Source organism: Amblyraja radiata, chromosome 2 (genome assembly GCF_010909765.2).
Source record: "Amblyraja radiata isolate CabotCenter1 chromosome 2, sAmbRad1.1.pri, whole genome shotgun sequence".
Taxonomy (NCBI): domain Eukaryota; kingdom Metazoa; phylum Chordata; class Chondrichthyes; order Rajiformes; family Rajidae; genus Amblyraja; species Amblyraja radiata.
The window spans coordinates 14,912,538-14,926,336 of record NC_045957.1 but is presented as its reverse complement, the minus strand read 5'-3'; the positions used below and the strand labels follow the sequence as shown (position 1 = coordinate 14,926,336).

Sequence of the window (13,799 nt, the reverse complement as noted above, 5' to 3'; positions counted from 1 at the left end):
AACTGAGGTAATAAATACCGCCTTTGCAAGGATTGACGACAAAACAAACTTTTTTTTCCAAAAGTGCCAAGTGCTAAGTATTGACAGAGCCTTGGAGACAATGAGATTTAGAGAATTCCTGTTTGATTATAGCATTCACCGACGAGGGACGTGGTGGGAAGAGTGACCAACAACAATACATTTAAGATAAATGTAACCTACTATTTAACAACTGGCTTTGTGCCAATTACTTGATGTCCTGGGTGTGGCTTCAGATATTGCTCTCTTTCACACTTTCCACAAAGGCATACCTGTGGATAGAGTGGATGTCGAAAGGATGTTTCCACTGGTGGGAGAGTCTCGGACCAGAGGTCATAGCCTCAGAAGTAAAGGGCGCTCTTTTAGAAAGGAGGTAGGGAGGAACTTCTTTAGTCAGAGGGTAGTTAATCTGTGGAACTCATTGCCACAGAGGGCTGTGGAGGCCAAGTCAGTGGAGGCAGAGATAGACAAATTCTTGATTAGAACGAGTGTGAAGGGTTATGGGGAGAAGGCAGGAAAATGAGATTAGGAGGCAGAGATCAGCCATGATTGAAGCCTCGATGGGTCAAATGACCTAATTCTAATCCTATAATTTGTGAACTTTTCACTTCAATGTTTTTTTGGCCAAAGCATTGATTTTACCAGACATACCACTCAACATTAAAGATGACCACTCTGCCCATCAAGTCCCTGCTGACACACAGAGCAATCCATTTTTCCCATTGACTATCTAGGCTAGCCCAATTGCATTTGCTTTTGTAGAAACAAAGAACTGCAGATGCCAGTTAATACACAAAAGTACTCAAATTGCTGGAGTAACTCAGCAGGTCAGGCGGCATCTCCGGACAACATGGATAGGTGACGTTTTTGGGTCGAGACCCTTCTTCAGACCCATTTGATTTTGGTGCTGTGTAATTTAGGAAAGGCAGGAGTTTGGCTGTTGTTCATGGTCCTCATAGTTCTGCAGACATTGAACTGCATGTCACCCACAGCCTATGTCATTGAGACAAGGTTGCTGCAACTAAAACAAGCTGTCACTTGAAATCAGGGAAGATGGTGATTGACTTAACGAGTGAGGGGTGAGGGGCAGGGAATGGTAGGAATGCAGCAGAGAACCTGCCAAGAGATAATAAAATCCTCTTTGGGATTTACAGGACAACAAGGACTTTGCAAGGATGAATGTTTTATTCCCTGCTGAATCCTGGATGGATGTATCTTTAGTTTAGTTTAGAGATACAGCACGGAAGCAGGCCCTTCGGCCTACTGAGCCCGCCCCGACCAGCGATCCCCGCACATTAACACTATCCTACACACTATGGACAATTTACAATTATATCAAGCTACGGTAGAGTTGCTGCTTTACAGCGCTTACAGCACCCGGGTTCGATCCCGACTACGGGTGCTGCCTGTACCGAGTTTGTACGTTCTCCCCGTGACCTGCGTGGATTTTCACTGAGACCTTCGGTTTCCTCTCACACTCCAAAGACGTTGAGATATGGACAGTAGGTTAATTGGCTTGGTGTGTGTGTAAAATTGGCCATGGTGTGTGTCGGAGAGCGTTAAAGCGCGGGGATCGCTGGTCGGTGCGGACTTGGTGGGTCAAAGGGCCTGTTTCTGCACAGCATCTCTAAACTAAACTAAACTAAAGCCAATTAACCTACAAACCTGTACGTCTTTGGAGTGTGGGAGCAAACCGAAGGCCCTTCAGCCCACGATATCTGTGCCAACCATGAGGACTTTCTATCTGAAGAAGGGTCTCGACCCAAAACATCACCCACTCCTTCTACCCAGAGATGCTGCCGGTCCTGCTGAGTTACTCCAGCATTTTGTGTCTATCTTCATGATGATAAGACCAAGTGTTATCTGCCTGAACATAATCCTTATCCATCCATTCACTGAACATTTGCTTTTAAATGCTACCCTCATATCTGCTTCCCCCAGAGCCTGTTTCCCTGCTGTATCACTCTATGACTCTATGACTATTTTTTAGAAAATATGAATGTATGAAACCAGTAAGCATTGGATTCAATTTTCGTTGAATAACAATTGCCCATATTAATGCTGAGACCTGTTTTAATTGTTGCCATAGGTATGAATGCAGCTGTCCGCGCTGTGGTGCGTATGGGAATTTACGTTGGAACCAAAGTCTATTTCATCCACGAGGTTTGTCAATGCTTTTAAATCCTGCATTTTGAAACACGATTAATGGAAAATGAGGGAATTACTCAATGAATCAGTCAATTAATTAACTAATTAAGTAATTAATTAACTAGTGAATTAATACTTTATTGTCACATGTGACAAGTCACAGTGAAACTCTTTGCTTGTATATATAACCATATAACCATATAACAATTACAGCACGGAAACAAAGCCATCTCGACCCTTCTAGTCCGTGCCGAACACATAATCTCCCCTAGTCCCATATACCTGCGCTCAGACCATAACTCTCCATTCCTTTCCCATCCATATAACTATCCAATTTATTTTTAAATGATAAAAACGAACCTGCCTCCACCACCTTCACTGGAAGCTCATTCCACACAGCTACCATTCTCTGAGTAAAGAAGTTCCCCCTCATGTTACCCCTAAACTTCAGTCCCTTAATTCTCAAGTCATGTCCCCTTGTTTGAATCTTCCCTACTCTCAGTGGGAAAAGCTTTTCCACGTCAACTCTGTCTATCCCTCTCATCATTTTAAAAACCTCTATCAAGTCCCCGCTTAACCTTCTGCGCTCCAAAGAATAAAGCCCTAACTTGTTCAACCTTTCTCTGTAACTTAGTTGCTGAAACCCAGGCAACATTCTAGTAAATCTCCTCTGTACTCTCTCTATTTTGTTGACCAAAGGTATGCAAATAGTCGCCACATAAAGGGCACTTACAAAGTTACAAAGTATCCCTGCACCAGGTCCTCCTTTGTTTCCCCCCCCCCCCACATTTTCCCTCCCTCCCGCACGGCGGTCCCCCCCCCCCCCCCCCACATTTTCCCTCCCTCACGGCGGTCCCCCCCCCCCCGCCCCCCCCCCCACACTGTGTCCACCATTGTTCCTTCCCATTTGTATTATCATTTAAAATTTCTAATCATATGATGAAAATCTAAAAAATCTCTATGCTGGAAATCTAAAGCAAACATCGAGAATGCTGGAATCGTTGAACAGGTCAGGCAGTATCTGTGGAAAGAGAAACAGAGTTAATGCTCCAGGACAGAGATCCCTTTTCAGAAATGAAAAATACAAGAATGCATTTTGGTGTTAGGCTGCAGGGAGGGTGGGAATTCGCCCTCTAGGCTAGTATAAGGAGTCAATTTCTTGGTGTCCAGTGCAATATTAGGGATCCAGGGTGGGCAGTAGTTCACCATACCGAGCCACTGTCTCATCTGCTTCGCCTCTTTTGGAATAGGATTCCAAAATGGTTTCAGTCTGCTCTTGTCTAAACTTCTCTCTGTCGCCGAAATTGTTTCTCCTAGAAACTTTACTTTTTGTTGAGCCATCAATACTTTGGACTGAGAGACCACATATCCTACATTTGCCAGATGACCCAATGTCCTGCTCATCTACACTAGCCACCACCAAGTCGTCCACACACTGTACTAACGTGGATTTCCTTTTAAAACTCAGTGCTTAACTGTTCTTGAAGACATCGAGAAAACAAGGTGGGCAAATTAATAAGTCCCTGAGGCAGTCTTGTCCATGTGTATTGTTGTCCCCTGTAAGTAAAGGCAAATAGATACTGGCTGCTCTTGTGCAGAGGTAATGAGAAGAAGGCATGTTGCAGGTCTACAATTGAAAAAATCTTAGCTTCCGCTGGAATCAAAGTTAAAATAAGAGCCGGGTTTGGCACCAAGGCATGGAGCGGTTCTACTACTGCATTGACAGATCTTAAGTCCTGGACCAGCCTGTCCTGACTTCCTGACTCGTACACGCAATGTCTTGGCCAATGAAAGCAAGCATACCATATGCCTTCTTTACCACTCAATCAGTGTATTGCCACTTTCAGGGAGTAATGGACTTGGACCCCAAGATTCCTCTGTACATCTGTATATCAACGCTGTTAAGGGTCTTGCCATTAAATGTATAATGTCCACTTACATTTGACCTCCGAAGTGCAACACTCCACACTAGTTTGGATTAAATTCCATCTGCCAACACTCCACCCAATTCTGTAGCTAATCTGTAACCAGCTCAGCTAGGCGGAGGAGAGTATTTGCTTGAGGTAGAGAGACAGCATTCTCCTTCGCCTAGTCGAGCTGGTCCTTACTCTGAACAACTTCTCCTTTGACTCCTCCCACTTCCTCCAAATCCAAGGCATAATCATGGGCACTTGTATGGACCCCAGCTATGCCTGCCTCTTTGTAGGGTACATCGAACAATCCCTGTTCCAGGCGTACACTGGCCCTATCCAAAACTCTACCTCTGCTACATTGACAACTGCATCGGTGCTGCCTCCTGCACCCATGCAGAGATAGACTATCGACTGACATCTATTATAAACCTACTGACTCCCACAGGTATCTAGACTACATTTCTTCCCACCCTGCCTCCTGCAAAGACTCTATCCCCTACTCCCAATTCCTCCGTCTACACCACATCTGCGCCCAAGAACCCGCACATCATTAGGAAGTGGGGTGAAGCGGGAGTACTTGGAGATACCCCCCCTGGTCACCTGGGGAACATGCAGACTCCACACAGACAGCACACCAGGTCAGGGATTGAACCTGGGTCACCTTGAGGCAGTGGCTCAAACTTGTGGTGCGTTTTGTAGCAATGTTCACTTGCCTAACTACATGATCCTATTGACCCTGCTGCAATAATGTTTTGCGTGAATGAGTTCCCTAACTATAGTGCAGGCACATCCCTGCATTGTTTACCATTAGGCACCATCCCCATGGCTAGGAATGTGAATGCTTCCTTAATCAATGTTCCTGCAGCTGTTCCCCCTCCAGCCCCAACCCCCCCCCACCTATGATCCTTAGCACTGTGTGCACTTTGACCTAATGATCCTTGAAAAGCCATCACCTTCAATGCAGTAGCAATGCTCTTCACGAACTCCTGCATTCTAAAGTCACACCGTGTTATGTGGACTGCTGTCACCATCTAGCCTTAATTAATTCATTGAATAAATATAACTGAATTCTAAGAGCAATTTAACTATTGTTTGAGTGCATTCAAACGGGAAACATTTTGAAAACAAAAGGTGAAAATGTTGCTTCTCCAGATTTCACCGTTGACCACATTTGGTCCTTTCAATGCTGTTTATCAGTTGTATTTGTCTAAGGCATTATTGGATACATTGAATGTCATTCTTTATATTGCAGCATGCAATCTAAACTTAAACTGAATTTTACTACCTTTATTTCAGGCAACTTTACAAGCCCTGAGGATTGTCTTATTTAAAAGGATTTTAATATTCAGCCTGGCTTTGAAATATTCTTTCTAAATATAACGTCAAAATGATTACTCGCGGCTCAGTTCAATTGTTTGGTTTTTGCATCACTCCTCATAAAATGACTCAAGCTGTTAGGGTAGAAGTATTTATGGCCCAGGCCTGATGTCAGAATTGATCCTGGATAGACCTGCATTGAGAAATGGTCAGTGGAGGTATATATCACATTGCAATAGCTGAGGAAGCTGAATAAAATAATGTAATCAAGATTCAATATCTTAACAAATCGCAGATGAGCAATGGTTTAAACAATTTCCCCACATTGTTTTTTAGTGCATTCAAGCAGGAAGTATTTTGAAAAGGAAGGTGACATTTTTGCCTCTCCGAATTACAATTAGTCTGAAGAAGGGTCCTGACCCGAAAGGTCACCTATCTATTTTCTCCAGAGATGCTGCCTGACCCGTTGAGTTACGGCAGCATTTCTGTGTCTATCTTTGGTATAAACCAGCATCTGCAGTTCCTTTTTATTACATTTGGGTAAAGCTAGATGCTTCCCATTGATTCTGCCTGATGTTTACGTTATCTAACACTGAAGGGTGGAAATGTACCATCTTTTCAGGAGGTCTCTCAGATATGTTGCATCCAGCAGGTTTGTGGATCTCAGGTGGTGGATGAGGTTAACATGGACCTGCACACACCTCCACAGGCAGAAAATGCTTGATGTGGCTGGCGGGTGCTTAAGTAGTTCAGGAGACAGCGCGGACCACCTGCTCATTATGCTGGGCTTCTTTGCGCACCCAGGAATGGAGTCGAGGTTCTCAATGCTAACTGAGTTCCCTTTTTTGGTTTTAAGTGGTCATGAGCCAAGGATTCATACGAGCTGGTCGGGATTTAGTTCAGTCTTAGTTGTAGTTTTACAGACATAGTGTGGAAACAGGCCCTACGGCCCACCGAGTCCACAGTGACCAGCGAGGACACTAGTTCCATCCTACACACGAGGGACAATTTTACAGAAGCCAACTAACCTACAAACCTGCAAGTCTTTGGAATGTGGGAGGAAGTCGGAGCACCCAGAGAAAACCCACATGGTCACATGGAGAACATACCAACTCCGTACAGACAACACCCATAGTCAGGATGAAACTGGGTCTCTGGCACTGTAAGGCAGCAACTTTACTGCTGCGCCACTGTGGGTATTACACTCTTTTATGCAGACTTTGAGAAGACCTTTGAATCGTTTATTTTGTCTACCAGGTAATCCCTTGCTGTGACAGAAATGGAAATAGCCTGATTTTTGGTCACTTGTTGATCAATTCAACCAGGCGGCCTGTCCATGAGACCCATAGGAGTGTAATGAAGGCCTTAATGCTGGGATGCTGAAGTTGGCTTGCTCATCCTGACAGTAGATCTCACAAAGACTCCATTGGTGATCTTTCTCCCATGGTTGAGATGCCTGCTCAACAAAATCTGTGATTAGATGTAAATTGAGTGCACGTGAAGTTAGAGATGTCAATGTTAATACGGCTGGGGTGTAAGCTGCCCAAGCGAAATACAGTATGAAGTGCTATTCATCCTATTTGTGCTGGGCCTCACTCTGGCAGTGGAGGAGGCCCAGGACAGAAAGGTCAGTGTGGGAATGGGAGAGGGTTAAAGTGTTTAACAACCGGGAGATCAAGTTGGTTTAGGTGAACTGAGCGGAGGTGTTCAGCTGTACTCCTGATTAAATACTTTGGCACCTTCCCCTCAGCTAATAATGTAGCATTCTATATTTCCTTGACATTGTCCCATTTGATCTGTGTTTTCACACCTTACCCTTCCATATCTCTATGTCTTCCTCTCCCCTGACTCTCAGTCTGAAGAAAGGTCTCAGCTTAAAACACCACCCATTTCTTCTCTCCAGAGATGCTGCCTTTCCCGCTGAGTTACTCCAGCATTTTGTATCTCTCTTCAGTGTAAACCAGTTCCTTCTTACTTACCAAAATAAGCTTCATAGCCTTCTTTCTAGACTGAAGGGTTGTAATTGAGAAACCAGATTGCTACTCAATGCTGAAATGGGGTTTATGACATCCACGGTAGAAAGGTTCAAATCGGAGTGATTCTGTCCCCTATTAATGAAGTGCAATAAGCTTGTGTATCACAGTCCTTTTTGGCAATAGGGCATCAATGGGAAGTGGGAAGAAAAGTAGACAGAGCTTATTATGATTTTTTTTAAATCTATTTTTTAAGCGTTGCTGTGTAAAGAGTCACATTTCTCGAGTTTGGAAGAATGAGAGGTGAAAAATAACGAAACATGCAAAATTATTATGCTGTTCGGTAGATGCCGAGAAGACATTCCTCCTGCATTTGGTGTCTAGAATCAGGGGACAAAATAAGAGACTGGTCATTAAGGAGAAAGAGAATTATCTTCACCTTGTGGGTTAATGCATTTTGGAATTCTCCTCTCAAGAGATCAGTGGAAACTCAGTCACTGAGTACATTCAGGTAGACATTGATAGGTTTTTCGATTAATTAATTGAATTGATAAATGGTGGCACAGCAGTAGAGTTGCTGCCTTACAGCACTTGCAGCGCCGGAGACCCAGGTTCGATCTCGACTACGGGTGCTGTCTGTACGGAGTTTATACGTTCTCCCCGTGACCTGCTTGGGTTTTCTCCGAGATCTTCGGTTTCCTCCCACTTTCCAAAAACTTACTGGTTTGTAGGTTAATTGGCATGGTATAAATGTAAATTGTCCTTAGTGTGTGTAGGACAGTGTTAATGTGCAGGGATCGCTGGTCGGCGCAGATTCGGTGGGCCGAAGGGCCTGGTTCCGCGCTGTATCTTTAAACAAAAAAACATTGAAAATCAATGGGCATGGGGGCTATATAGGAAAAAGGTGATGAGGGAAAAAAGCATCCACAAATTTATCGTTCTACAGTGCAGCAAGGACAGACTGGGTAACGTAACCCTGCTTTTATATAATCTTATAATAGGCTGGCACAGTGGCATGGATGATGGGACTGCTCCCTCACCGTGCCAGAGACTTGGGTTCATAAAGTCATAAGCGATAGGAGCTGAATTAGGCCATTTGGCCCATCAAGTCTATTCTGCCATTCAATCATGGCTGATCTATCTCTCCTTCTTAACCCCATTCTCCTGCCTTCTCCCCATATCCCCTGACACCCGTACTAGCTAAGAATCTATCTATCTCTGCCTTAAAAATATCCACTGATGTTTGATCCTGATCTCGGGTGCCGTCTGTTTGAAGTGTGCACGGTTCTCCCTGTGACTGTGGGTTTACCCCAGGTGCTCCGGTTTCCTCCCACATCCCAAAGACGTGCAGGTTTGTAGGTTAATTGGCCTTCTGCTAATTGCCTCCAGTGTGCAGGGGATGGATGCAAAAGCAGGAAATACAGAATGGGAGTGAATGGGTGATGGATGATCGATCAACGTGGACTCGGTGGGCTGAAAAACCTGCTTCCATGCCGTATCTTTTCATTCAATTCAATCCAATCCTTGTCAACTCAAATTATTGCCACTGCACTGCGGCAGTAACACGGACAAAGAAAAGGTAAACACAGCAGATAAAGGCACCTTATTTCAGATATGGCAGCTATTGATCCTGTGAATTCTATTTGCAAATTACATGCACAGAAAAGATTCATGAGGTTGTTGCTGGGATTGAATTATAGGAAGAGATTGAGCAAGCTGGACTTTATTGCTTGAAGCATGAACTGTGACCTAATAAAGATGTAAATAATCATGTGGGCAATGATAACGTGAATGAATGCACACCGTCTTATTCCCAGTATTGGGAAATCAAGAACTAGAGGACACAGAGATAAGTTGGGAGGGAAAAGATTTAATAGAAACCTGAGGGGCAACTATTTCACACAGAGGGCAGCACGTACATGAAACGAGTGGCCAGAAGAATTGGTTTAGTTTAGTTTAATTTAGTTTAGTTTAGAGATAGAGCAGGGAAACAGGCCCTTTGGCCCACCGAGCCCACACCGACCAGCGATCCCCGCACACTAACGCTATCCTACACACACTAGGGACGATTTACATTTATACCAAGCCAGTTAATCTACAAACCTGTACGTCTCTGGAATGTGGGAGGGAACCGAAGATCTTGGAGAAAACCCACGCGGTCACTGGGAGAACGTACAAACTCCGTACAGACAGCACCCATAGGATCGAACCCAGGTCTCTGGCAATGCAAGTGTTGTAAGGCAGCAACTCTACCGCTGCGCCACCGTGGTGCCCTGGTGGAGGCAGTTACAATCATAACGCATAAAAGGCATTTGGTCATATACATGGTTAGAAAAGGTTTAGAGAGAGAGGTCGGACTCAGGCAAGTAGGACTAGCGCAGATGAGCATCTACGTCAGCATGGATGGGTTATGCTGAAGGGCATGTTTCCATGCTGCACGTCAGTGTAAATTAATGCTCAACTAACGGCTAAATCTCATTATCATGACAAGATCCAGAATTATTTTCACACAAAACCAGAGACTGCGCAGGTTAATTAAATTACAATAATGTCTGGCTTTTTCTCTCTTGCAGGGTTACCAGGGGATGGTTGATGGCGGGGATCATATAGTGGAAGCAAAATGGGAAAACGTCTCCAGTATCTTACAAATGGTAAGTGGAAATCCCGCAGTGTGTTTGAGTTGAATGATAGCAGAAGTAGCCGTGATTCTTTTCATGGAAATGCCTCTTGGCAGTCAATATAGCCTTGGCCTCCATCGAGTAGATTCATGTAAAAATGCAAGGGTGCTTAAAAAATATGAATGTTTTTAGTTTAGATATACAGCGTGGAAACAATACAATACAATACAATACAATTTATTTGTTATCATTTGAACCTCATTGAGGTTGAAACAAAATTTGGTTTCTGCAGTCATACACACAAGAAAAAGAACAAAGACACAACACAATTTACACAAACATCCATCACAGTGAATCTCCTCCTCACTGTGATGGAAGGCAAAGTCTTATCTCTCCCCTGCTCTCCTCATTCTCCTCCCGATGTCAGAGTCAAAGCCCCCGGCGGGCGATGGTAAGTGTCCCGCGGCCATTAAATCCGCGCCGGGTGATGTAAGGCCACGCTCCGGCTCTTGGTGTTGGAGCCCCCAGCGGGCGCTAGCAAGTCCCACGGCCATTAAAGCCGCGCCGGGTGATTTAAGGCCGCGCTCCGGGTCTTGGTGTTGGAGCCCCCAGCGGGCGCTAGCAAGTCCCACGGCTGTTAAAGCCGCGCCGGGCGATGTAAGGCCCTGCTCCAGGTACTTTTCAACACCGCAACTCGGGCGGGAGAAGTCGCCGTTGCGGAAGCCCCGAAAAGCGGTCTCCCAGCAGGGACCCGCGGGCTCCCGGTGTCACTGTCCACCAGACCTGCGGCTGGAGCCTCCGAATCTCCGGGGTCGGGCCGCAGCAGCGAGCCACCACAGCTCCTCCCGCTCCGAACTCGGCCAGCTCCGCGATGGTGGGTAAGTCCACAGGCTCCGCGACTGGAGCCCCAGGTCGTTCCGGTTGGAGGCCGCCCACGGTGCTAGGCCCCAACGACAATGGAGACCCGACAAAAAAAAGGTCGGGTTCTCCGTACAGGGAAAAGATTTAAAAGTTTCCCCCCCGCCCCCCACCCACATACTCAGTTAAAAAAAACAAACACTATAAACTACATTCAAACGAGACACAAAATTTAAAAAAGACAGACGGACTGCAGAGGCCGCTGCGACGTGAGTCGCGCCGCCCACCCGACGTTCCTGAGCCTTCGGCCCACGGAGTCCGCGCCGACCAACGATCCCTGCACACTAACACTACTCGCGAGGGACAATTTTTTTTACATTCATACATTTATACCAAGCCAATTAGCCTACAAACCCGTATGTCTTTGGAATGTGGGAGGAAACCGAAGATCTCTGAGAAAACCCATGCAGGTCATGGGGAGAACATACAAACTCCGTACAGACAGCACCCGTAGTCGGGATCGAACCCGGGAATGCTTCATTTGTATTAAAAAAACTAAAAGTTAAGCTATTATTTCATCAGCAGTAAATGATTTAGGGACTTAATTATTTCACCATCAATATGACAATTGCAGTCAGTGTAAATTCCTCTGCAGAATATCTCATTGTTCTCTGGGCTCTGTGGTATTTCCAAATGCTGATGTCGCTGTTTGAAATCTTTCAGGATGTGGGTCTTGCTGACAACCCATCATTCATTACCTGTAAAATTGACTCCATCTACACCTCACGCTGCCTCGGCAAGGCTACCAGAATAATCAAGGATCAGTCGCACCCCGGTCACACCCTCGTCTCCCCTCTCCCATCAGGCAAGAGGTACAGAAGTGTGAAAACGCACACCACCTATCCCGCTGAGTTACCCCAGCTTTTATTATCTATCTCCAGACTCATGGACAGTTTCTCCCCAGCTGTCGCCATGCTTATCACCAACTAGACAGCGGCCCTGACCTCCCCTCTATCTCATTGTAGACCTTCAAACTATCTTTAACCACTCCACCCTTTTAAACCTCTACTCCTATATATCTGTACACTGTGAATGTCTTGACTGTAATCATGTATAGTCTATTTCTGCTGACCGGCTAGTACGCAACAAAAATGCTTTTCACTGTACCTCTGACACGTCACAATAAACCAAACTAAACAAATCAAAATGAACCACCCTCCCTCCATCCCCCGATCCCAACCCTCACCCTCACTATTGTTGGGTGTCTTTTATAATCCTTTTTTTCCCTTCCCCACCTTGGGGAAATTGACACGAAAATAGTTCATAGGTACAGCCACTTAAATATTGTGGGCATGGCCGGCTCCATTTCACAATCTCCCCTGACCACCCTCTCTCCGACCGCCTCCCGAAACTAAACGACACTAATCTTTCCCGATGATCCTGCTGCACAATTCCAAAGAGGAGACTGGGAGGAGCTGGTAATGACATCCTGATCAGGGGTTGAAGTTCAGAGAGGGAAGCGAAATGCCTCTGGAGAGACCAGCTCCCCGAGTTTTTAGCCCTGCCGGTGATTAGGCTAAGTGGAAAGTTTAATGGTTTCAAGTTGTCTTAATGTGGGCGACAATAGACAATAGACAATAGGTACAGGAGTAGGCCATTCGGCCCTTCGAGCCAGCACCGCCATTCAATGTGATCATGGCTGATCATCCCCAATCAGTACCCCGTTCCTGCCTTCTCCCCATATCCCCTGACTCCGGTATTTTTAAGAGCCCTTTCTAGCTTTCTCTTGAAAGCATCCAGAGAACCTGCCTCCACCGCCCTCTGAGGCAGAGAATTCCAGAGACTCACCACTCTCTGTGAGAAAAAGTGTTTCCTCGTCTCCGTTCTAAATGGCTTACTCCTTATTCTTAAACTTTGGCCCCTGGTTCTGGACTCCCCCAACATCGGGAACATGTTTCCTGCCTCTAGCCTGTCCAAGCCCTTAACAATCTTATATGTTTCAATGAAATCCACTCTCATCCTTCTAAACTCCAGAGTGTACAAGCCCAGCTGCTCCATTCTCTCAGCATATGACAGTCCCGCCATCCCGGGAATTAACCTTGTAAACCTACGCTGCACTCCCTCAATAGCACGAATGTCCTTCCTCAAATTAGGGGACCAAAACTGCGCACAATACCCCAGGTGTGGTCTCACTAGTGCTCTGTACGACTGCAGAAGGACCTCTTTGCTCCTATATTCGATTCCTCTTGTTATAAAGGCAAACATGCCATTCGATTTCTTCACTGCCTGCTGTACCTGCATGCTTACTTTCATAGACTGATGTACAAGGACCCCCAGATCCCGTTGTACTTTCCCTTTTCCCAACTTGACGCCATTTAGATAGTAATCTACCTTTCTGTTTTTGCTACCAAATTGGATAACCTCACATTTATCCGCATTAAACGTCATCTGCCATGCATCTGCCCACTCCCCCAACCTGTCCAAGTCACCCTGCATTCTCATAGCATCCTCCTCACAGTTCACACGCAGGGTGGTTTTGCATTGGACCAAGCGTGGTGGCTTGGCATTGAACCTGATGGTCTTTGTCTTTTTAGGGGGGGACTGTCATTGGGAGCGCACGTTGCAAGGAGTTCCGGACCCACGAGGGTCGACTCAGGGCCGCCTACAACCTGGTGAAGTACGGGATAACAAACCTCTGCGTGATCGGTGGAGATGGCAGTTTAACTGGAGCCAATCATTTTCGTGAGGATTGGCAAGGACTACTGAAGGAGCTCACGGACGATGGTGACCCTAACGTTTGTGTTTCTCCTCCATACATTCCTCTGCATGATCTATCCTGTGATCTTATTTCTGTTGAGCCCAGCAGTCCTTTTTATTCTAAGGGGATTTCCATGCACAAAGGAGATAATATTCTTAACATTTCTGAAGAAAATCCATCCACTTCACAGCTATTA

The 13,799-nt window shown here is 45.6% G+C and overlaps 1 protein-coding gene across 3 annotated transcripts in view; it reads left to right on the top strand.

Annotated features, from left to right (window-relative positions):
* The window catches only part of LOC116986586 (phosphofructokinase, platelet), a 118,661-nt gene that overhangs the window by 30,736 nt on the left and 74,126 nt on the right, over window positions 1-13,799 (top strand). For all 3 annotated transcript variants that reach the window (XM_033042190.1, XM_033042189.1, XM_033042186.1), the window contains exons 2-4: window positions 2,108-2,181; window positions 9,943-10,020; window positions 13,440-13,629. In XM_033042190.1, the coding sequence (XP_032898081.1) occupies window positions 2,108-2,181; window positions 9,943-10,020; window positions 13,440-13,629 (342 nt within the window). The remainder of the gene's footprint in view (window positions 1-2,107; window positions 2,182-9,942; window positions 10,021-13,439; window positions 13,630-13,799) is intronic.